At 38.5% G+C, this 22,905-nt stretch overlaps 2 protein-coding genes across 4 annotated transcripts in view; one reads left to right on the plus strand and one right to left on the minus strand.

The window, feature by feature from the left end:
• The window catches only part of LOC127417300 (early endosome antigen 1-like), a 46,541-nt gene extending 42,525 nt beyond the window's left edge, over nt 1–4,016 (plus strand). For both annotated transcript variants that reach the window (XM_051657227.1, XM_051657228.1), the window contains one exon: nt 1,120–4,016. In XM_051657227.1, the coding sequence (XP_051513187.1) occupies nt 1,120–1,242 (123 nt within the window). In that variant the 3' untranslated portion in view covers nt 1,243–4,016. The remainder of the gene's footprint in view (nt 1–1,119) is intronic.
• Nucleotides 4,017–4,941: 925 nt separating this feature from the next.
• Nucleotides 4,942–22,529, minus strand: plekhg7 (pleckstrin homology domain containing, family G (with RhoGef domain) member 7). Of its 2 annotated transcripts, none has more exons than XM_051657239.1 (17): nt 22,269–22,529; nt 20,525–21,264; nt 19,779–19,801; nt 17,181–17,299; nt 16,116–16,156; nt 15,674–15,757; nt 15,256–15,402; nt 14,924–15,019; nt 14,631–14,732; nt 14,016–14,129; nt 12,581–12,755; nt 10,132–10,247; nt 8,526–8,613; nt 8,349–8,428; nt 6,077–6,230; nt 5,769–5,866; nt 4,942–5,564 (listed from the first exon to the last, which is right to left on the minus strand). In XM_051657239.1, the coding sequence occupies exons 2-17, from the start codon at nt 21,131–21,133 to the stop codon at nt 5,454–5,456; spliced, it is 2,157 nt and encodes a 718-aa protein (XP_051513199.1). In that variant the 5' UTR covers nt 21,134–21,264; nt 22,269–22,529; the 3' UTR covers nt 4,942–5,453. The 2 variants fall into 2 exon arrangements, with proteins under 2 accessions (XP_051513199.1, XP_051513200.1); XM_051657240.1 differs by lacking the exon at nt 22,269–22,529 and adding an exon at nt 21,461–21,516.
• Nucleotides 22,530–22,905: the final 376 nt, after the last annotated feature.

Below are 22,905 nucleotides of genomic sequence, written 5' to 3' on the forward strand. Positions count from 1 at the left end.
GTGTATACAGTATATATATATATATATATATATATATATATTTGTATGGACCTAAGACAGCACTGTAAGCGTAGATGGTAATTGTGGACAATGATTGTGGCATGCAGACCAATGCCATTCCTCCCTCTTCATTTTTGTCGAGATTGAAGTCACTGTAGATCGGCTCAGATTAGCCCGAACTCTTTGTGATTCAAATGATATCAGATCATTTGAGTCTCTTCTGTGTCTCCTTTACTCTTCCACTCTGCACCATCTCCATCTGGTCTTTTCTCAATTCTTTAATGCTCACCCCTGAAAGAGCTGAGAAAACCTTTCCCTTTTCTTGTCACTTCTTTCTCCTATTTCCTCTTCATTTAGCCACTCTACTTCTTCGTTCTTTCTCTTCTTTTTCTTCTTCCTCATTGTACGTTTGCTCTGAATTTTCATATTTGACCCTGTTTATGGATAGATGTAAGTATTTTCTTTGCTGTGTGCATTACTATCGCAACAGATATCGGTATGAAGGGATATGACAATCTGGCATGTGCAGTTGAGAATATGACTAATTTAGATGTCAGTGTTTACTGTTTTGAAAGCATGAATCTAGGATCAGATAAATCTGAGTGTAGTTTTTCGAGAAAATTATGAAAATTAAGAAGAATTTATTTTTTTATCTGTTTAGGACAATTACAAAGAGAAAAAACTGTAAGTTAAGTGTTCATTAATTTTTCATGTGTTGACCCCATTATGGTTGCAAATCATCTATTTTAAAGAGCCTACCATAGCAAAATAACCAAATAAAACAAAGACATTAGCTTTGCAAATTGGAAGAAAAAAAAAAATCTATAATATCCCAAACTACTTTTTCGGATTCAGTATTTCAGTGGTTCATCTTATATTATTCCATACAAATTCTATGCCTTATTACAGTGGATATGTGAACATTTCCACTAAGTATTAATTATAGTGTGCCTCTCGTCCTGCAGATGTTGCAGATCAGGTGATTATTTAATCATTGCGACAGGCCTGTTGACATTGTAACTGAATTATTTCCAAATGAATTGATATCCAATCCAAATTGGAATCGAATTTAGAAATCCTGACCTCTCTCGCTCTCTTTCTCTCCCTCCCTTCCTCCAGCACCACTGTCGACACTGCGGCAACATCTTCTGTGCAGAATGTTCTGCACACAACGCCTTTACGCCCTCCTCCAAGAAGCCTGTACGAGTGTGTGACATTTGCTTTGATGAGCTGCAGGGCTGACAGCCCCCCACAACCCCTTTCCTGCAGCCCTCTCTGTCTCCTCATCATGACCTCTCCCCAGGATGGATGGACGTGTGACTGGGAGAGGCCAGCTGAGGTCGGGTGAGAGCTGGGCCACAGGGACTGCAGGCATCACTGAGGAACTACATGCATGCAGCTGCTGTGGTGGCCTCTTAATCCAGCCAATCAGATGGAGGAAACACTAAATTAGACAGACCGGACAGCATGTCCTCATCTGCCCAGTGCCTTTGCCACTTCTGGGTCCACTCTTGCACCCAGAGGAATCAAAAGGGAAGGGCCTTTTTTATAAGTTGTAAAAATATGTAAAAGACAGAGTTTTTATTCGGACTTTGGAATGTCAGGCTCCAGTTCTGCAGCTGTTTGGCACTCATAAAAGAGGTTTCACATTAATGTTGTCTTTTAAATGTTTAAAGCAGAAGGTTTGAATGAGATTGAGGATAATTGTGAATATGTATGTATACAGTGGCCCCAAAGGTATTTGGACACTGACGTCACAGCTTGGATGTCTTTGTAATATATAACAAAATATCAAACCAGGTAGCATGCATTTCATAGAAGGATAGCACAAAGACATTCTCCAAGCAAAACATTAAACAAAAAGTTTTTTTTTTTTTTTTAAGTTTTCAAATGGTAAAACTTAATTCATCCACTAAAAATGAGAAAATTCAAGCTATCCATTTGCATAATTTGTTTGCAGGTTTCACTTGGTTTGATGTTTTGTTATTTATGCAGTGAAATTAATAGATTTTTTTAAGACTTAAATATCAAAAATTGTCCAAATACTTTTCGGGGCCACTGTATTAGGAGCCAAGCTGCTATTGTAAGATCTCGTATTTTTGGCTTAGGGAATCTGACTAGAACCAAAGCGGTTTGCAAGATCCTTTGATGTCATTATTTGTAAAGTGAATGTAATTCAAATTTAATTGTCGCTCTATTTGGGACTGTAACATTTCTCTTTCAGTCTTGGCATGTTTCACATAAGGTATGTTGTGTTATATACATGCTCGGATTGTTGTTTAAATGATACTCTTGAAATATTTGTTTTGCATTCACCATCTTACCAATTGATGTTATTTTAATCGTTTATGCACACAGTGGCAAAAATGTGTGTCTGTTTTGCATTTTCTTATCAAATCATTTTTATATAATTTGTACTTTTGCACATGTATGATGTACGTGCCCTGCTTTTAAGCAATGATTGTTGTGCATTGGGTATGTTTGTGTGTGTGTGCCAGCATACTGAAAATGATTGCCAGACTGCTGATTGTGTTTAATATGTTGGCTGCTAATGCTCTTGTCAAGGCAACCTGAGCGGTTTTGCTTAATTACAGCTCCTACTTTACGTTAACTTGTGCTAACCTATTTTAGACGTAAAGGAGTAGTACAACCAAGAATTAAACTCTCTCATCATTTAATCAGCCTTATGACATCCCAGACATCCCTTATTTTCTTCTGCAAAACACAGAGATTTTAGAATAATATCTTAGCTCTGTAGGTCCATACAATGTAATTGAATGGTGACCAGCACTTTGAAGCTCCAAAAAGCACATTAAGTCCTCTTTTACTATAATTCTCCACCTTTGACCAGCCCTGACCAGTAGGCGGCAATATGCATGAAGAATGTGAATCGCCAAAAAACAAACAAATGTGAAAATGGAGATTTATAGTAAAAAAGGACTTAAATATTGACCTGTTTCTCACCCATACCTGTCATATCGCTTCTGAAGACATGGATTTAACCACTGCTGTCTTATTGATTGCTTTTATGCTGCCTTTACATGCTTTTTGGAACTTCAAAGTTCTGTTCACCGTTCACTTGCGTTGTAATGACCTACAGAGCTGAGATATTCTTCAAAAATCTTTGTGTTTTGCAAAAAAGAAAGTCAGTCATACATCTGGGACGTCATAAGGCTGATTAAATGATACATTCCTTTAAAGGGATAGTTCACCCTAAAATGAAAATTCTGTCATTTTCTCACCCTCATGTTGTTTTAAATATCAGAATATTCATTTTGGGTGAACGATCCCTTTAATAGCGAGCTCAATCACAAGCGGAAAGTGTTGCGAAATGGTTTGAACATTAACGTAAGCACTCGAGGGAACACAAGTGAGTGGCCTGCAAGTGTTACTGCTGGAAAGTGAGCTTCACTGTTTTTGTCAAATGGCCACGTTCTGATGTTTTTGCTCTGCAAGCACTACTAAATAGGTTGCATGTCGACTCGCAGCATTGATGGCACTGTTTTGAAGTGTGTTTCTTGTCAGTGCGACTCATATATTGACTGCTTCCTGTTTATCTGTCAGTAGATTCTGGAGAATAATGGATAATGGTGTTTTTTTGTAACACAGGGTGATTCAGAAGTTTTCTCTGGGGAAAGATGGACTTTGCGTGCCGTGTCTCAGGATGTAATGACCTCATAACACAGGGTCTTTCATCACCAGATGTAATGGTGACGTGACATTTCAATATTCAATATTATAAATAAGCCCTTTAACTTGATTTTGAACTAAATGTGCTGCAGTCAAATGTATCATTACAGTATCATAAATGTCACTCAGTGCCATATAACTCTGATACCCTCCACACAAAACCCTCTACCTGGCGACATCACTTCCTTCGATTCTCTACAATGCTGTTATTATTAGCTAAAGGTTTTAAGTTGTGCAACATGGAAAAAAATATGTATTTTGTGACCCTATATGCAAAATGTACCACTTAATATCAGTTTTTGGAAAACACTAAACTCTTAACAGTATCTGCTATATGGTTTGTGGTGCATTATCTACTGTTTTGATTGACTCGCAGCAGGGTGTTCACATTCATGCTGTAGTGGTATTGTAGGTGTGCCTTATGACGAGCATTGTTTCTGTCATGTTTACTCGTTCGTGAATTTCAGTTTGCAGATACTTCCAACCAGGTGAAAAAAATCAATCAGATACAGTTGGATTCTTTTATCAGTTTTCTAATTTGTGATGTGAAAGAAGTGTCAGAATTTGTGTCAAAATTGGATAAAAATCGAAATATAATTAAATGCGTAAGCATAAACATATTCATAAAATGTAAAATATCTCCAAAATATCATACTGAAGGGGACTAAGGGTGGATTGTTCGCTTGAGGCGAAAACAAAACTACAACTGACTAAAATAACAGATGGACTACTTGATTACGTTGTTGGGGGGGGGGGATTCCAGAAGTATTTGTGTATTCATCCTTATTTTTAAGAGTAAATAATAAACTAATTGTTCCTATTTTCTTTGTGTCTCAGTTATACTTTTAAATATTTGTTAAAAATATATTAAAAACAACTTGACGGGGTAGCTTAGTGGTAAAAGACGCTGGCTACCACCCCTGAAGTTCGCTAGTTCGAATCCAGAGTGTGCTGACTGACTCCTGCCAGGTCTCCTAAGCAACCAAATTGGCCCGGTTGCTAGGGAGGTTAGAGTCACATGGGGTAACCTCCTCGTGGTCGCTATAATGTGGTTTTTTCTCGTGGGGCGCATGGTGAGTTGAGCGTGGTTGCCGCGGTGGATGGCGTGAAGCCTCCACACGCACTATGTCTCCATGGCAACGCGCTCGACAAGCCACGTGATAAGATGTGCGGGTTGACTGTCTCAGACGCGGAGGCAGCTGGGATTCATCCTCCACCACCCGGACTTAAAAGAACATTGAGAATTGGGCATTCCAAATCAGGGAGGGAAAAAAACTTGACCCTTTTATTTTGTCAATGTCAAAATTGGAAATCATTCCAAACACAACGTAGTGTACAATGTTTTAACAAAAACTTTTAATTTATAAAAAAAACTCCATTGCCACTAATTTACATACACATTGAATTATTATCTGGATCCTCGCATGGCTGACTATTTGGGAAGCTTTTCCGAGCGCTTATGTTTAACAGAGCATTCCACTTTCACCATGAGACACTAATGTGAAAAACAGACAAATTCAACAATAGAGAATTCTTCATTTTACAAAAATAAAAGAGAACTGACACATCGTTCCTCTTATGGAACTTTAAACTGCTCAGGGCCACCACTGTTGGTGGTGCAACATGAGTAAATTGTTTTACTGTAAAATATGTTGCTGCAAGGTGACTAGGTGACTTTTTTTTTTTAAGGCGTTGCTCCAGATTTCTACTTTAGTGATCCAATGGCACTTTGAGGAAAGTTCTACAGAAAGTCTTTGTATAAGTTAGATTTGTGAAGACTCCAGGTAAAGCATGGAGTTCTTGACCCGAGGCTGCTGACAGTCCTGTTTCAGCAGAGAATTGATGGCGTCCTCTATCTCCGACATCCACCCTTTCTGAAACAAACACAATACATCAATCAGTCTTGGTCAGTAAGGAGGGTTAAGCTGGAGACTGTGTATTATTTGACATTGAAAAAAGTAGCATATTAGTTCTTGAGTTCTTCTACCAGAGACAGTAAAGGGAAGAGGATATGAACAATTCATAGTAAACGAATGGGAGAAATTGTAACATTGTAATAAGCAGAACCCCATATTCACCTTTATAGATTCAGACTGGGCTTGCAGAATGAAGACTCCGATACATTGCTGGTAACGATTCTGATGCATTATTATGAGAGAATTAGGCAGACCAGATGCTGAAAGATACAATGACAAAATAAGTCAGTGCAGAGAGGGTGTTTCAGTCTACATTAAATGTCACATCACTGTCAGTGCTGATCACTTGGGTCTATCCTCAGTGGAAATGTCTCTGTGTTACTAAATGATTATATAATAATTGCATGATGAAACAATTGCACAATGATCCAAAGCGTGCGTCATTGCTTGAGTGTGCGTGTTATAAACACCTGTGGCATTGAGCTGGTCTATGTTCTTTAACTGCAGGCGATCTAGGGAAATGGGCTGATCCAGAACTGTGAAACTACAGCCCTCCTGCATTAAGATTTCAAGCTCTTGGCCAACGGCTGGACGGAGAGGGTTTGACTCCACCGCATTAGACTTCTACAATACAAAAACAAAAGACTTTGCCTGTGATATGGAGCAAATTAAAGGAATGTTCCTGGTTTTAAGTTCAGCTCAACTGACAGCATTTGTGGCATAATGTTGATTATTACAAAGAATCCTTTTGACTCGTCTCATTTATAAAAAAATGATAATATTTAAAAAATGTGGTTACAGTAAGGCAATTACAATTTTAATGAATGGGGCCAGTCCATAAACATTAAAATACACACTGTTTTAAAAGTATAGCCACAAGATGTAACCATTATACAAAATAATCGATTTCCCAACAGTTGTTAATGACAACAAAGTTGTAATATTGGACATAACTTTCCACAGATATAGTCAGTAAGTGATTTTATCACACTAAATAATGTTAACACGTATAATGTTTACCTGTTGTGGCTACACTTTTGAAACTTGTGTACTTTAGCATTTATGGACTGGCCACATTCACTTCCATTGTACATTTTTTGTTTATTTTATTTTTTAGGCTTTTTGCTTTTTTAAATTAATTTATGTTTGCACAATTTTTACTCTTATTTTCTAATAAACAAGGTACGAGTCAAATGTATCTTTTGTAGTAATCAACATTATGCAACAAATGCTGTCTATTCAACTTCTATTGAACCCAGAACATTAATTTAAAGACATACTAAAAAGATTGGCCATTCTCAAGATGAATGCAGTCATTCATTATATAAACGTACTACATGACACAACATTCGTAAACCATTTTACTTCCGTAATATGACATAGTGAAACAATACTCAAATTGGATAAATTGATTTTATTCATCAGGAATTTATGGGATTGTTAAAAGCTGCCAAAAAGAACAGTTGTTTTAAAAGTTATTTTAAAGCTGGAGCAAGAAATTACATTCAAGCATTTTTTTTTTCCTTTGCAATAACGTAAAATAAAATAAATGTATGAGAGCCTACCCTACCAATCCCAAATACATAAAAAAGAGAGAGCATTCTCTGCTTGGTTTGTTTTCTAAATTTCTAAAAACGCATGGGCCACTCCAATGACTTCCCATTGCAAAATTAGCTTTTAAAGAGATAGTTCACCCAAAAAATAAAATTCATGATTTACTCACCCTCCTTGCATCCCAGATGTGTATGACCATTTTTTCTTCTGCGGAACACAAATTAAGAATTTTAAAGAATATCTCAGCTCTTTTGGTCCATACAATCAAGTTAATGGGTGCCAAAATTTGGAAGCTCCAAAATCCACATAAAGGAGCATAAAAGTAATCCATACGACTCCAGTGGTTAAATCCATGTGTTCAGACATGATAGACAGGTGTGGGTGAAAAATAGATCGTCATTTATATAATAAATTCTCCTCCCTGCCCAGTAGGGGGTGATGTGCATTAAGACTGTGAATCACCAAAAACAGAAGATGAAGAATGGGAAAGTGAAACTGAAGTGGAGATTGACTGAGCAGGGAGGATATTTTATAGTAAAAAAGGACTTAAATATTGATCTGTTTCTCACCCACACCTATCATATTACTTCAGGAGACACTGAAATAACCAATGGAGTTGTCTAAAGTACTTTTATGTTGCCCTTATGTGGATTTTGGAGGTTCAAAATGTTGGCACCCATTCACTTGCATTGTATGGACCTATAGAGCTGAGATATTTTTCTAAAAATCTTCATTTGTGTTCTGCTGAAGAAAGAAAATCATACACATCTGGGATGGCATGCGGGTGAGTAAATGATGAGAGAATTTTTGGGTGAACTATTCCTTTAAGATATTTTTTGCATCATGGTGAATGTAACAGCATCTCATTTAACAGGTAATATTCATCTTTTATTCTCCATTTAGTTTATGACCTTGGTTGAATCCCACTGGTCTGACTGTAGTATTTCACAAAGCACTGGCCTCTATTCAACCTTAGTCTGTATAAGGGAATAATGGCTTCAATCAATAATCACTCCCAGACACAATCAACAAATCCATTTTTACATCATCATCACATGTTCATTTGAGCCACCCACACTCTGATTTCTGTCAATACAGACAGTGGCACTGGCTAGGGCAGTAATAACACCAAACAGCAGTCATATTTTCCAGGAATCTTTATATATTTCAGGTGATACACAACAGCACCTTTTTGCTTCGCTTGATCTTCGTGATCAGAAGGAATTCGTCAAAGAGAAACAGGTAGACATCTTGCAGCTTTGCGTTTTCTGTTACAAAGGAAGAAATAACGTAAGGAAATGCTACACATCCAATACCAGAAGTATGATTGGACCAATGATTAGAACAACTTTATTTTCAACTGACCTATGAGAACGAGCTTGCCGTCGTACAGAAGACTACGTTGAGACACCAGGTTCTCCATTGTTACGGCTTTTAATAAGTGTTTCAGATTCTATAAAAGAGCAATTATCAAAAACACACCCTTAAAATCTTAATAAATACAGATCAAAGGACGCTTTAAAGGTGAAGTGTGTACTTTTTTTCAGTTCAAATACCTCAACTTAATATGCAGAGACAACTAAGGTATAAGTAAGCCATTTGCAGGTTGATTTTCCCAAAAAGTGTAAACATTGTGGCTCTGATCGCTATCAAAACATTGCTCTGTTTGTTTGAGTTTCCCAATCAGCCCAACATAGCAATATTGACTCAACCAATGATGTGAGCTTGGGGCGGGACTATGTTGGTCTGACAAATGGAAAATGGGTGGAGTGTTTGAAAACCTGTTACGATTTTTGCAATACCATTTGGTGCTTCACATTATTAAAAGATTAGTTTACCCATAAATGACAATTCTGTCATCATTTACTTCATTACCTGTTTGACTTTCTTTCTTCTAAGGAACACAAAATAAGACATTTTGAAAAATGTAGCAGTTGCTCTTTTCCATCCACTTAAAATGAATGGGAACTGGAGCTTTTAAGCTTCAAATGGGACGCCAAAGCACCATACATTTTGGCCTGTTTCTCACACAAAGCTACTGTATATCATATAGCTATAGAAGACTTGGTATATAGCGCACGGGTAGCATGGACCACTTTCATGATACTTTTATGGTGCTTTTGTGTCCTTCTTAAAGCTTTAAAGAGAGAGTTCACCCAAAAACAATTTCTTCTGCAGCACACAAATTAAGATTTTTAAAATAATATTTCAACTCTGTAGGTCCACACAATGCAAGTGAATATTGGCCAGAAATTTGAAGCTCCAAAAAGCACATAAAGGCAGCATAAAAGTAATCCATAAGACTCCAGTAGTTTAATTCATGTCTTCTTAAGCGATCCAAAGGTTGTTGTTTTTTTCTTCAGAACAAACCAAAATATAACTTCTTCACTTTAAATCTTGACATTAGCAGTCTCCTTGGTGATCATAATTGCAAGCTAGATTACAGTTCCTAGCTCCATCTAGCACTTTACGTATGCGTCAAGCACTAGGAAATGTAATCGAGCTTGAAATCATGATTGTGTCTTTCCCCCAAAATCGACTACATCGCTTCAGAGATATGGATTTAGCCACTGGAGTCTTATGGATTGTTTTTAATGCTGTATTTATATGCTTTTTGGAGCTTCAAAGTTTTGGTCAACATCCACTTGCATTGTTTTAACCTATAGAGCTGAGAAATTCTTCTAAAATTCTTTGTTTTTGTTCCACAGAAGAAAGTCATACACATCTTGGATGGCATGAGGGAGAGTAAATGTGCAGAGAATTTTCATTTTTGCGTGAACTATTCCTTTAAAGCTTCAGTCCCCATTTATTGTAATTGCATGGAAAAGAGCGACCAGTTCTTTATTCAAAATGTCTCCTATTGTGTTCCACGGAAGAAAGTCATATGAGTTTGGAACAACATGAGGGTGAGTAAATAATGACAGACTTTTTATTTTTGGAGCATGTCTGAAGATTTTAGATTTTGTCAGACCTCAGGTACATGTGCTTTCTTGTCTCGCTCCCACACAGGAAGCCACACCAGAGTTTCCTTCAGCTGCTTCACCTTCTGATAGTTGTCCAACCACTTAACTTTCCCTTCAAGATCATCTGTAGAGAGACAAAGAGAAAGAGGGAGAGAGAGTTGGGTAGGAATCTTATTGTTTCATCAACCTACACAAAGAAGATTGGCTACAAAGGGTTAGAGGGTTCATCCACACCTCCCAATCAAACACTGCTACTTTTGTACCAACAACCACAGATCCTGTTTTTTGGATGTTCAGCTGGAGACAATTGATTCCACATAAAAGCTTTTATCAACAATGACACATAAGCAAGAGACGGTTGTTTGAAGCCCACACCCATCTGGCGACTTCATACACTTCTTACTCATTGTAATTGCACGAAAGTCACAAGAAAGCATTGTAGTGCTGTATACACCTTCATTATCGGTTGTGGGAACTGGGCTCCCATAAAGTGTGTTGAAAGGAGTTTCTGCCATCCTGGAATTTTTGAATTGAGAAAACTGCTTTTGCATGGATGATAATGCCCATTCTTTGCATAACACCGGTCTAGCAGTAAATCAAGCAGGTTGAAACGTCAAGACAGGCTGGCATAGACTAGTCAAATGCCTTAGTTAGAGGGATATTTCACCCAAAAATGAAAATTCAGTCATTATTTACTCACCCTTATGTTGTTTCTTACCCCTATGACTTTCTTCCGTAGGACACAAAAGGAGATGTTAGGCAGAATGACAGCCTCACTTTCATAGCATCTTTTTTTCCATACAATGCAAGTGAATGGTGACATTTTGATTCAAATAGGCTTGTCTTAGTAACTTGGGTCTTACTTGATTTAATGTAAAAGTGTTGTTTGCGATTCGACTTTTATTAAAAAACCATTGACATTATGTGATGATAATAACATTTTGCAGGGACTAGTCTAAAAAACTGTATTTTAAAAAGTAGTGACCAGTGTTAATTGAAAAGTGTCACTGCAGAAGCACCCGCTAACCTCAACTCAAACAGTATAAGATGAAACAGCACAAACGCTGTATTATGCAGTACATGTTAATCTCACTTCCTTATCAAAATAGAGTAATTATTAAAAACAAAAGGGATTTATGACAAGGTGTGCAATGCTCCAGAAAGATAACCGGTCTTTCGCATGACAGCTCTGATATTGTATGCAGATACAAAGGCAGTGTCACGTTTTCATGGTTTACTAAAACATAGCGTACATTCAGCTGTTTTGGGTGACATCTCATGTCAAAACAGCACTCTGTCTTTTCACACTTTCATTGTCACTCTGCATATCTTTACTCAAAGTGGCTGCCACTACACGCCTCACAAACAGCTTCCCCATGATGGCCATCAGAAAACTGGAAAAGTCACCTGTCACCACTTTAATTCCTCGTTTGACATGAGCATTTCACTCAAGGTCACAATACACATATGTGTATTGAAAAACATTAAAGGCAGAAAGTCCGAATTTTCTGCACAAAAAACAAGCACAATATTTACAATAAAACAATGAATCTCCCAGGTTAGGTCAGCTCGTGTTAGCCTCATGACTCATAACAAATCAATATTTCATGTTTATTTTGTAAGTAGTCCTGTAATAAGTGGGATAAAGTTCAGTCAGCTGGCTTATAATCACAAAATAAACCCCTTAAGGGTGACACAATTATTTACAATAATGACTAGCTACTTCACTGTACATTATCCCTATGTATCAGTCATACTGGACTTGGTTTGATTTGAAAATAAAAACAGAGAAGCACAGATGTAGTGACCAAACACCGCATCGGCCAATAAAAGCAATTATCTGCACTATTAGATATTGACTGATTATTTAAAGACAGTCCATGATCAGGGCTGATTATTTCCTGTCAATCAAAAAAGGTTGGAGAAATTGGAGAATTGGGTGACAATGACAGCAGCTATTTGTGAGCTATGCACTGTTAGAATTTCTCAAGGTGGAACTATCGTTAGTCAAAAATATTTAACATAACTCATTTGATTACTAGCCTTAAAGCTCGACACAGCACTGTATGAGTTTGTTAAAGCTAAATTGAAGGCTGCTTCTGATAATATGGGACAAGATTCATCCTTCAGAATTCAGTTAATGTGAGTTAAGAACAAGGAAAAAAAATCTTCCCAATTTAAGGCAATTTATAATCCCGCTAATGTAAGTAAAGAATGTTAATGTGAATTAATAATAAATGTTTTGTTTATAACTGAGACCAGGTAATTTGGAACCTGGAAGACATGGAGAATAAAGTGATAATTTAAATGTTTTTTCAAAGTTGTGTGGCAAACATATTATTTAACGTGACTGATTAAACCATAAGTTACACTTACAGGTGACAATCGCAGCTTACCATTTTTTACAGTCTATTCTTTTCTATTCTACTGTATATATGGTGGGAGGATAAAACTTACAGATGGCTCTGTCGATGATGTCCACGATCCTCTGTAGTGTGCCCTCTTCTTCCTCTGAGCAGCCTCTCTTCCCTATGTTCTTCAACAGCAGAGGGTACCGTGTGAACCTCTGTAGAGGAGCCACCAGCAGATCTTTTAGCTGCAGCCTGCGGCACTGCTCGTTACGTTCACACCACTGACCGGGAGAAACAGCGAGGAGGAAGAGAGGGGGAGAGATAAAGATGTATGCTTTGTTCCAAAACCTCTTGAGTGGCCAATGAAGGCAGCATTTTAAAGGGATAGTTCACCCAAAAATGAAAGTCGAGTCTTCTTTGTGGAGCTCTATTTGTGTGGTGTGTGGAGTTGTTGCCTATGCACTGCGGAGCATCCCAAAACGGCCACTTATTGTTTAGAAGGCGGCTGTCTATTTAGACAATAGACAGTGAGGCATCTCACTAGCACTGCTGAAAAAACTGACATACCTGTAGCTATACCAATTCCCAATGTGCTTTTAAGTCCTCGTGGTCGCGTAGTGATTCGCCTCAGTCCGGGTGGCGGAGGACGAATCCCAGTTGCCTCCGCATCTGAGACCGTCAACCTGCGCATCTTATCACGTGGCTTGTTGAGCGCGTTGCCACGGAGACATAGCACGTGTGGAGGCTTCACGCCATCCACCGCAGCATCCGCGCTCAACTCACCACGCGCCCCACCGAGAACAAACCACATTATAGCGACCACGAGGAGTTTACCCCATGTGATTCTACCCTCCCTAGCAACCGGGCCAATTTGGTTGCTTAGGAGACCTGGCTGGAGTCAGCATATGTTTTGTTTTGAATGCTGGTCCACAACAAGGGACGCTGGTGTGCAGGACATTTGACTAGCTTAACCGGCAAGACTTCCTTGGTTCCTTAGCAGAAAACCTGTACTGGTCGACAAGCTTCACTAGCTAAGTTTTGTTGGAGAACAACATGAATATGCTAGTCCACCAGCAAGACCAGTGCTAAACTAGCATTAACCAGCCTAGAGAACTGCATGCTGGTTAATCTGGTCTTTATTTAGCAGGAGGTTGTGGAGCAGAGCTATAGTGCCATGTGTTTTTTTTTTAAAGAGATTATACTTTTTCCCCTGAATAAAAGAGTCAACTGACAAACGAGATCCTCTTTGTGGAAAAGTATGAGCAGAAAAAAGGTCTGAAGAAGGCCTGAAATAAGAGTCAAGTGACAGACCAAAACTGATGTGGAGACAGCTTTATACAACAGATGATGCAAGCGGGGGTGAGTAGCTGTGTCAACACTCTCATTCTCCACATATCTGGTCATCGTGTTCCAACGCGAGGAGCAACGGTCCCTGACAACCATCCAGCAGTGGCTTGAACCTTACCCTGTTCCCTACATCTAGTCAGAGCGTTCAGACCAAACCCTGATTTACCATGTCAAATCACACTAGCCGCGGTTACCTTCACGAAGGAGCCAAAGTCCTCTCTGAATTTCAGGCTGTCCAGATAAAGGATGGCTGTGCTGTAATTTAGGCAGTACTTCTGTAGACAATGGCAAATGCTTTCACCAAACGCCTGCAAAGTCAATATGGGAGATGGATCAGAAGAGGACAATAGAGAAAATCTTCTGTTATCTTTCAGATTCCACAGCAAATAAGGAACAAACGTTCAGTGCTGTTCAGTTTTTGTGTTCTAGAACAATCATTTGCTAAATGACTCATATAATAAATTGTACAAGCACAAAAATGTGGGATTATGTGTTGGTCTAAGCAGACATTTTTAAATGTATCGTGGTATGATTCTGTTCATCATCTTGGTATGATTCTGTTTCATCATCAATACAAATTGCATTGAATGGTTTCAAAGTGTAAATAAGAGAAATAAACATAATATAATCCATTTCTACCTTTACAAAAAAAACTATAAAATTCACATGTAACATAAAGATCAAATAATGTTGATCTTTTGTGGCCAATTTATGTTTTTAACTCTAGAATTGCATTCTACGAGTAGAGGATAATGGTATGGTGTAACAAGGAAAATAGCTAGTGTATAATCATCCAGTTAGGTTTTTACCTTTATAAGGAGTTCAAGAAGAATCTGAGTACTATCGCTGTCCGGATTGGTCCACAGTTCCTTAATGACACGCAAGAGACTAGTAAGGATGCCAAAGCTAACCTGCAATAAAGTAAGGATTAGAAAATGTATTCTGATGGATTCCTCAGATAAAGCAACAGATAAAGATTTATTTCATATTTTTACTTTTTAAAAAATACAAGCACTATCAATTCTAACTACTTTCAACACAGTTTAAACATGCCGTTGGTAAATTTGCAGTTAAAATGTACCACAAAGCTCATTGATCTTACCAGACAGAGTTCATTGAGATTTGCAAAGAGTCTCCAAGAGTCAATGTCCTGTAGACACTCTCTCATCTGCAGATCTGACAGTGTGGTCAAAAATACCTGCATGCAAAACAAAAGCTAACACATTTAGGCGAACACCTTTAAACTTGCCTGTTGATGGCAGAACACAAGTGCTAAATTTCTACTTCTGTAACCATGGCAGCACGCAATTCAGCTAAAGCAATATTTTTCATGTTGTCCCTTTTTGTCTTTCTCCAGTTCCTCTTTACACCAGTGGACAGGACATGCCATTATTCTGTAATAACCCATAATAAACGAAGGCATTGTTTTCACACCTCTTTTAAAACCATGAGCTGATCAAGGAAGTAGACACATTCACTAGTGAAAAGTTCCCAAATGGCCTCTTGTTTTCGGTAAGCTTTAGGATTCTCTGCTGCTCCCAGCTCAGAGCGACCGCTCAAAAACTCCTCCAGAGACATATCCTGAGAACAGGGGAGAGAAGAGGATGAGGTGAAGCTTGAGTTGTTGAGTTGCAGTTTAGTTGCTGTGAAGTTTGTAATTGCTGTGTCAGGATGCTCCAACAAGCATCCTGTTTTGATTGCGCCACAGTGGTCACACTTTAAAATCAACCTACAAATGGCTTCCTTACAGTTGTCTCTGCATTTAAAGCTGAGAGAGGTGAACTTTAAGGGCCCATTCATGAAAATCTGCTCTGAAGCTGATCTCAGCAGGGCATCAGTTTTGAATTCATACCTTGTATGTTTGAAAGTCTGTGTCCCTCCATTCCTGGATCTGAATGCCAGCTAGACACTTGTCAATGTCTGCTTTCCCTTTTGCCTGATGGAAAACACCACTCACATTTATTCATCATCATACAGTGTCTTTTGTATTTGATCATGAACCCTGGAGCAGATTGGATAGCACTACATTTTCTAGCTCTGTTGGACTTGCTTATTTTGGTGTTGTTTATTTGGTGATTTTCATTCATGCAAATGTGATTTATCTCAAAGTGGGTCAGTGAACATTGTGCACTGGTCATGGGCTGAATGACACAAAGTATCAGAAGAATGACAGAATAAAGTATCTGCCAATGGCAACAACCACGACATTGGCACCCAATCAAAATGTCATGAGAGAAAACTCTTCATGATGGTATTGGAACATTCAAATATGTGAACATTTACACTTCACTTACTGTGTTACTTCTTGAGAAGGGCCACTTTGATTTCTTGGTGTCTGTAAAAATTCAATTATGCAAGAAAATGTTTTTTAAACTTTTAAAAATTAGGTCCTGAAACTCTTAAAAAATAAAATCAACAAAAAATGAGCGAAAAGAGATACAGTATTTAACCTTCATAACATGGTGATCGCTAACCTCAGGAGATATAATACTAAATATAAATGAGTGCTTTTATTTTCTATTCCTTCTATGTGAAGTCTGCATGGCTGCAAACCAAAAATTGCGGTATGTGTCTAAATACAATTTCTTGCCAATATTAAGGTATCACTCAGTAGGGGGCAAGCTAACTTGTTTGGGACCAAATATTGGCTAGTAGTTATTGATTAATTTACATTTCCCATAAATTGAAGAAAAACATTTGTTTGATCATTTTTTCTTACAATAACTTGGGTAACAGGGTTGAATGATTGAGCTTGAAGAATGCAGTCAACACAATTTTTTTTTTAAAATTTGTTTTGTTGCAAAAACTGAGAAAATGGAATCAGATTATTTACCACCACATTGTATAAAAGGGTTCAAATTATGTTATTTCTTGGGTGTCACATTTTTAAGGAATGTTACATTTTGTGTAAAAGGGAAAAAACAAGGTTGCACACAAAAATTGTTGTTGAAAGCTAAATGTGATGTTTTTGGTAAATCAAATTAGTTCATATTTGAATATAAATAAATACATCTGTTGAATATCAATTCAACAGATAATGTCAGAATTATGACATTGCTGTATGATTTTAAATATCGTATATGTTCAAGACCTCTGATGTAGGTCAGACATCTGATGTGTTTAGTACTAGCTGCTTTTCACGCTTGGTAAATTTAATGTTAGATAATAGTTTAACTAACATATTTAATAGTAATAGCAAAAAAAAAAAAAAAAAAACTGCATTTGTGCCTCTAACGCTTTGAAAAATCGTTATGGGACACTAAATTGTGCTCTATTTGCTTTAAGCCCTAAGCGCCTTGTTTCCGATCAATTCATATTAAACCCCAACAAGTCATGACATTGACTGAGACATGACTAACCTGAATAGGCTGATTTATTTAAAATATCAGCAGCACCATTGGACACAAATAAATCTCCAGGGGAAACATCCAATCCAGGAAGACTCACAACCACAGAGCTCCGCCTCCTTTCCTGGAGCCTGAGAAAAAACAAATATGACCGAAAGCAGACTAGTAGAGAGCAGGTGAGTTCATAGAACATTGAGCCTGAGGCAGCTAGCCTATCAAAGTATGAACGATGAACTTGCTGCATGCTCAGTGAAAGGCTGTGATTTAACCACACAGTGTCAAATTCAGTGTTTGTTATGTGTATAGTTGTATAATGATGCATTCTTTGGTTTCACCACAAGCTGGTCATGTTCATAGAGGGTGGATATGCATGTGAATTGTAAAAAAAAAAAAAGAACCTGATAAATCCTGAACAATGTGCTGTACTAGTCTCTTTACGCAGACCCAAGCCATTCAAAACTTCAAATTTCAAAGCAGATATGGTTTAGCAGGAAATTAAAGAATTCCATGTTCATATTTCTAACATACTATGGTAGTAGTGGCGAACTGCATAAGCAAAGCTGATGAACAGAATCATACCACTATACAGATGGACATGCACTGTATCCTAACAACACACCATTGCAGAGTGTAAATACAGGCCTGTGCCCACCGGACAGCTGAGCAGAGGGATATATTGAAAGATTCAAAATATTACAGTGCTCTAATTTACATTTAATGCATTTTTCAGACACTTTTATTCAAAGTGCAATCAAGTTACATTTTTATTTGTTTGTATCAGTATACAATATGTATTCCCTAGGAATCAAACCCATGATCTTGGCATTGTTAGTGCAGATTGCTCTCCCAGTTCAGCAAAAGAAATCAACTGGAATAAAGCAGCAGGGGTGGAAAATACGCACCCTAATATTTGTCCTGTGGTGGTAGGAGTGTAGATATTGCTAATCAAAGTCAAAGTCAAATGTTTGAATTGGTTGCTCTTGTGCTTTTGTTGGTGGTGTAAAACCAGCTTGTCATGTCCTGTAAATACCTAGTGGAAATAATCTATGCATGAGTTGACTTACAGTACAGTATATGGCAGATGGCATAAAGTTTCTAATAAAAAAAAGGCAATTTTTCTGCTCTTTTGCTGTTATAGTTCCTTATTTTGTGTTCCGTTCTGTACTGCTTCAGTTCCCCTGTTATATTTTGACAAAAAAAATCCTAAGGGCTTTTACGCAGTGGTATGACTGTTTTCAGACACAACTGGACGGGCTGGTTTTTGTTGAGTCACTACCAGCTATGTGCCTATCCATCTGTAAAACGACTCAGTGATGTGTCCCACTATTTGATGTGTGTTAATAAACAGTACAGGGACTGTTTAATTTCAGATGCAGGTATGAGGCAGCAAAAAGGCCTTAAAGTGGGAGCTAATCCCACCTTTCATCTTCATTCAATGAATCCTGTGTTTTTACTAACCTTCTACATTAAAAAATTACAGCATTTAAACTTCCATTGTAACCTTGGCTGAAGAGCTTAATACAAAAACAACATTAGCAGATACTATTATCAGCCTTTTCGTGCTCATCGCAGTGAATATGGGACCATATACCAATAAACACTTGAGTAACATATACAGTTGCTATGAGATATGAATTCTTGCGCATTATAAAGGTAACACCCCTTCCCACGGTACCTGGCACACAGACCACTCAAATACTTCCTCATTAGCCTTTGTACTTTCTCGTCTGTATCATTTTGGGCATTTTTGGAGAAAGAGGCTCAAAAAAAGCCCATCAATCCTTTGTTTTGCATGTACAAACACAGATGCCAGTGTATTGTGCTCACCAGTAGAAAGTCACTCAGTGCATCTCCTTTTTAAAAAAACAGGTCACTGCTAATCGCCGTTTATCTAAAGGAACATCCACAATGCAATCCTGCTGCAATGAAGCTGGCTAAAATGAAGCGGCCCTCTATGCCGACTTCCCAGTCCCGGCACGGCCACAAAGAAGGGAGCTTTGTCCTTGCACCTCTACGAAATAATGATGCCCCCTTAACATAACTGTCTCATCCAATCGCTGTCCAGGGATGAGCACTGCAATCAGACGGTGCCATACTGTAATTAAGGCCACAATAGCTGCCTAATTATCCACCGTTGAAAAGAAGCCCGTGGTCCAGCGGGCAAGCAGAGTGGGCCCGACAGGGGGAAAGCGGCACTAATGAGAGTTTGTCTGGGCCTTACAGGGCCGAACCATGGGACTCTAATAACTCTCCTTTAAGAGTTCATGTGCAGCTAACAAAGCGGCAATACAATGAACAATGAACTTCACTCTATTTCTGCTCCCCCTGCTCCAGCATACCGGCGCTCCACGTAAAATGTGTCCTGCTTTGGCCTCATCCTCACAAACTGTGTGTTTCCACACAAACCAACTCCTAGATTAATGTAACAACTCTCCAAATTAGAGAAGCACTGGAATGACGGTTTTAGTGAACGAGGAAATGCTTGTTTGGCACAAAACAAAGTGTTTTAACAGTTGGCTAAGATGAGGGCAGATTGCTTGCTCACATGCAAATATGACACAGGTTGGGATGGTTTATGCAAAACACAAGATATAGAGATAGCTCACCTACCTTTTATGATAGGGCTCGTCCCCCTGTAATCAAAAGCAGATACAACACAGTGTAAGAAAAGTACTGAGAAAATGCTGCTCTGCCCAAGTACTCCAATTCTACTTTGGTTATCTTTCTATGTGATCAGCTATACAATATCAATTTCAGAGAAGTTATTGTGTGAGTTAAAGACCACTAAAGTTCTCGTATCTACAGGAATGTTCTGACACTATTGTGGAGACGCTTGGATGGACGTGTGGATGGAGTGAATGGAGTTTCCCTTTTATTCTTTTGATCATTCACTGACCTTCCTGTGAATGGGGTCTCATCGGAGGAGCTGCCCTCCCAAGGGGATTGGGACGTGGCCTTGCTCGAAGCTGTCAGTGCATGTAACTACTGATTCATTTGCTGTCAAAGTTCTTATTGTGAACTGCAACCTCAGGAGGCCAGAGGAGAATGAGGCAAGAGGATTCCATTGGCAAGAACAGAAAGACCCTGGCCACTTGATTTGGAGCCCATGTGAATGTGTGAAAACTGATTGTTATCTACTCATTACATTTAGGATTAAATCTATCATAATTATTGTTCATAATGATTTTTACAAATATGCATCTGGCAGACACTTTTATCCAAAAGTACATTTAAGGTATATGTTTGATCAGTTTCTATACTGCCTGGGAATCGATCCCACAACCTGCAAAAATCTGAAATGTGTCTGACTTGTTGAATGTTTTTAGAAGACATCAAGAACTGATTGTACTGTATACCTGATCACTGTCATCAGTGGTGCTTTCGTTGTCATCAGAAACAACCTCTTTTGAATCAAGAGACTCATGACTGTTGCCAGTGAGCCCATTGTCAAGAGTCTTTGATCTTTGCCATCTACTTTTCCCGTGAATCACTGAAGATTTGAAGTTCCCGCCCTCTCCATCAGACTGGAACGCCAGAGGAGACTTCTGCAGGAATAACGGAGACAGGGGGCTCCTCGGAGGAAGTGTCTCCTCTCCTAAAGGGCCATCAAATCTGCCTAGCTCTCGGGAGGAGATTCTAGTGCTCCTCATCCTCCTTAGCATAGGGGACGTGGAGATGCGAGACAGGGCTTGTCTATCAAACTGAAATAAGTGTGCGGACATGCCGTCACCCTCCTTGAGGGAACCGTACCTCAGTCTGGAGGGAGTCCTCCCTAAATCTGTTTGCATTATGAAAGGATTACTCATTTGTGTCTCTTTGTCTTCGGTTTGTTCACATTTGGTTTGAGTTTGTGCATCTGTTCCTTTGACTGTTTCCTTCTCATGCCATTCTATATAACTCCAGTCCAAAGCTTCATCCATTTCTTTCCTGTTTTCTCTTATGAAGGCATAATTCAGCTCAGTCATCTTGAGCAATCCGGCATTTTATCCAATAATAGTAGAGTGATTAAGAATCAGATGCTGGTTTGATTCGAGACATTCCTACCGGAATGTATGTCCAACCCCAGAATCCATGTCTCTGGGACTTCAGAGAGTTTCTGAAAAAGCAAAAGGGGATTAGAAAAGCCACCCAGAATGTTTGTCTTCATTCTTGTAGAACTGCCAGTTTATGCCTATTTTAAACCCTTAATCAGCACTCAGAGTTACATATGAAGTTAAGCACTCAGACACTGAAAGCCTCTACAGTATATATCTTATGCAATTTTCAAGCAAAAGGTTCAGGATTATTCTTACCACATCTTGCTGAACACAAAAGACTTATCTGTAATCTATACATCAGCATCAGGCTAGTTTCCAGATGTAGGCTATTCCTGATGATAACTGTTTTTAGTCACCATCACGATTAGCACGTGATGTATGTAAGACAATCTTAAGGGCCGTTCACACCGAAAGTGTTTTTGCATCCGTCTACGCTATTTTACTTGTTTCCCTACGTAAACATGCAAAACATATAGCAAAATATATAAATGTTAAAGACATAAGACATAGGCATATATATATATATATATATATATATATATATATGTATATATATATATATAAAATGTATTTCCCCCCCCCAGCGCGTTTTAGATGGCGTGTCAAGAAAAAAAAAAAACAACTTTTAAACCGCGTCTCGAGACGTCGTCCTGCTCTATTCGTTGCGCTGCGTCTTGCTTTTTCTAACGCAACCACGCGTTCGGTCTGAACTGCCCCTAACTGCAACAATGTGTATCACAACATTTTTACACTGTGATAATGCAGCGTGGAGAAAACCGCACCTGTTCTAGTAGACATTAGGGTAGGTTTACGTTAAGGATCAGAAAACCATCGTTTTAATGACGAATAAACAATAAACATATGTTGTTGTATGAAGCACGCTGTGAATGACGTCAACTTTGTTCTTTGTTTTAATTAGACTAAACTAGCGCGTGCTACAATATCAAGTAGGCTATTGCCTTCATACAAAGTTTAACGATGCGGATGAACTGCAAACGTGTCCTTTCAGAAAAAAAAAAAGTTCTAACTGACAGCTATAACTCTATATTATTAAGTCACTCACGGGGTTTGTGGGTCCTCTAGTTGTTTCCGGTTGCGATCCGGTGAGAGAGCCGAACCAGCACGGTGTTTCAGAGCATCGCCCTCTTCCAGTTTAACAACTACTGTTAATGCTCACAATGTTACAGCCAACAATAGAATCCCAGTTAGTCAAATAACCTTATGTTTTTAATAGAATATTGCATGCAAAAGGCGGTCTCTCTCCTCTGTGGCTCAGCAGCAGGTATTGTGAGGGAGTTAGGGTCTTGTTCCCTAAGGTCAGTGGAGGTGGAGCGTAGCTGTATTGTGTTGATAAATGAGAGTGCACAACGAAGTGTAATTCCAACAGGCACAGATGCGTGTGTGAAGCTCTCAGATTTCCTTTGCAAGGTAGCTGAGAAAGTAAGTGACACTTGGTAACAGGAGGTCGTAGTCTCACGTGAGGTGTAGCCAAATGTCGAACATCTTGCGTTTCTTTCCGAACCATTTGATGGGGATGATGTGTAGATTTGTCAGTGTGAGGTTTCATTTATTTACCTGGACCTGGATTTCTGGCAAAGAAAGAAACTTGTAATGAATTGGATAGAAATAGTATAATATTTTACACTTATTCCTTTTGTGCTTATTGTTTTATAGCCTGTAAAGCAGTAATAACACATACT

The sequence above is a fragment of the Myxocyprinus asiaticus genome, chromosome 26, assembly GCF_019703515.2.
Source record: "Myxocyprinus asiaticus isolate MX2 ecotype Aquarium Trade chromosome 26, UBuf_Myxa_2, whole genome shotgun sequence".
Taxonomy (NCBI): domain Eukaryota; kingdom Metazoa; phylum Chordata; class Actinopteri; order Cypriniformes; family Catostomidae; genus Myxocyprinus; species Myxocyprinus asiaticus.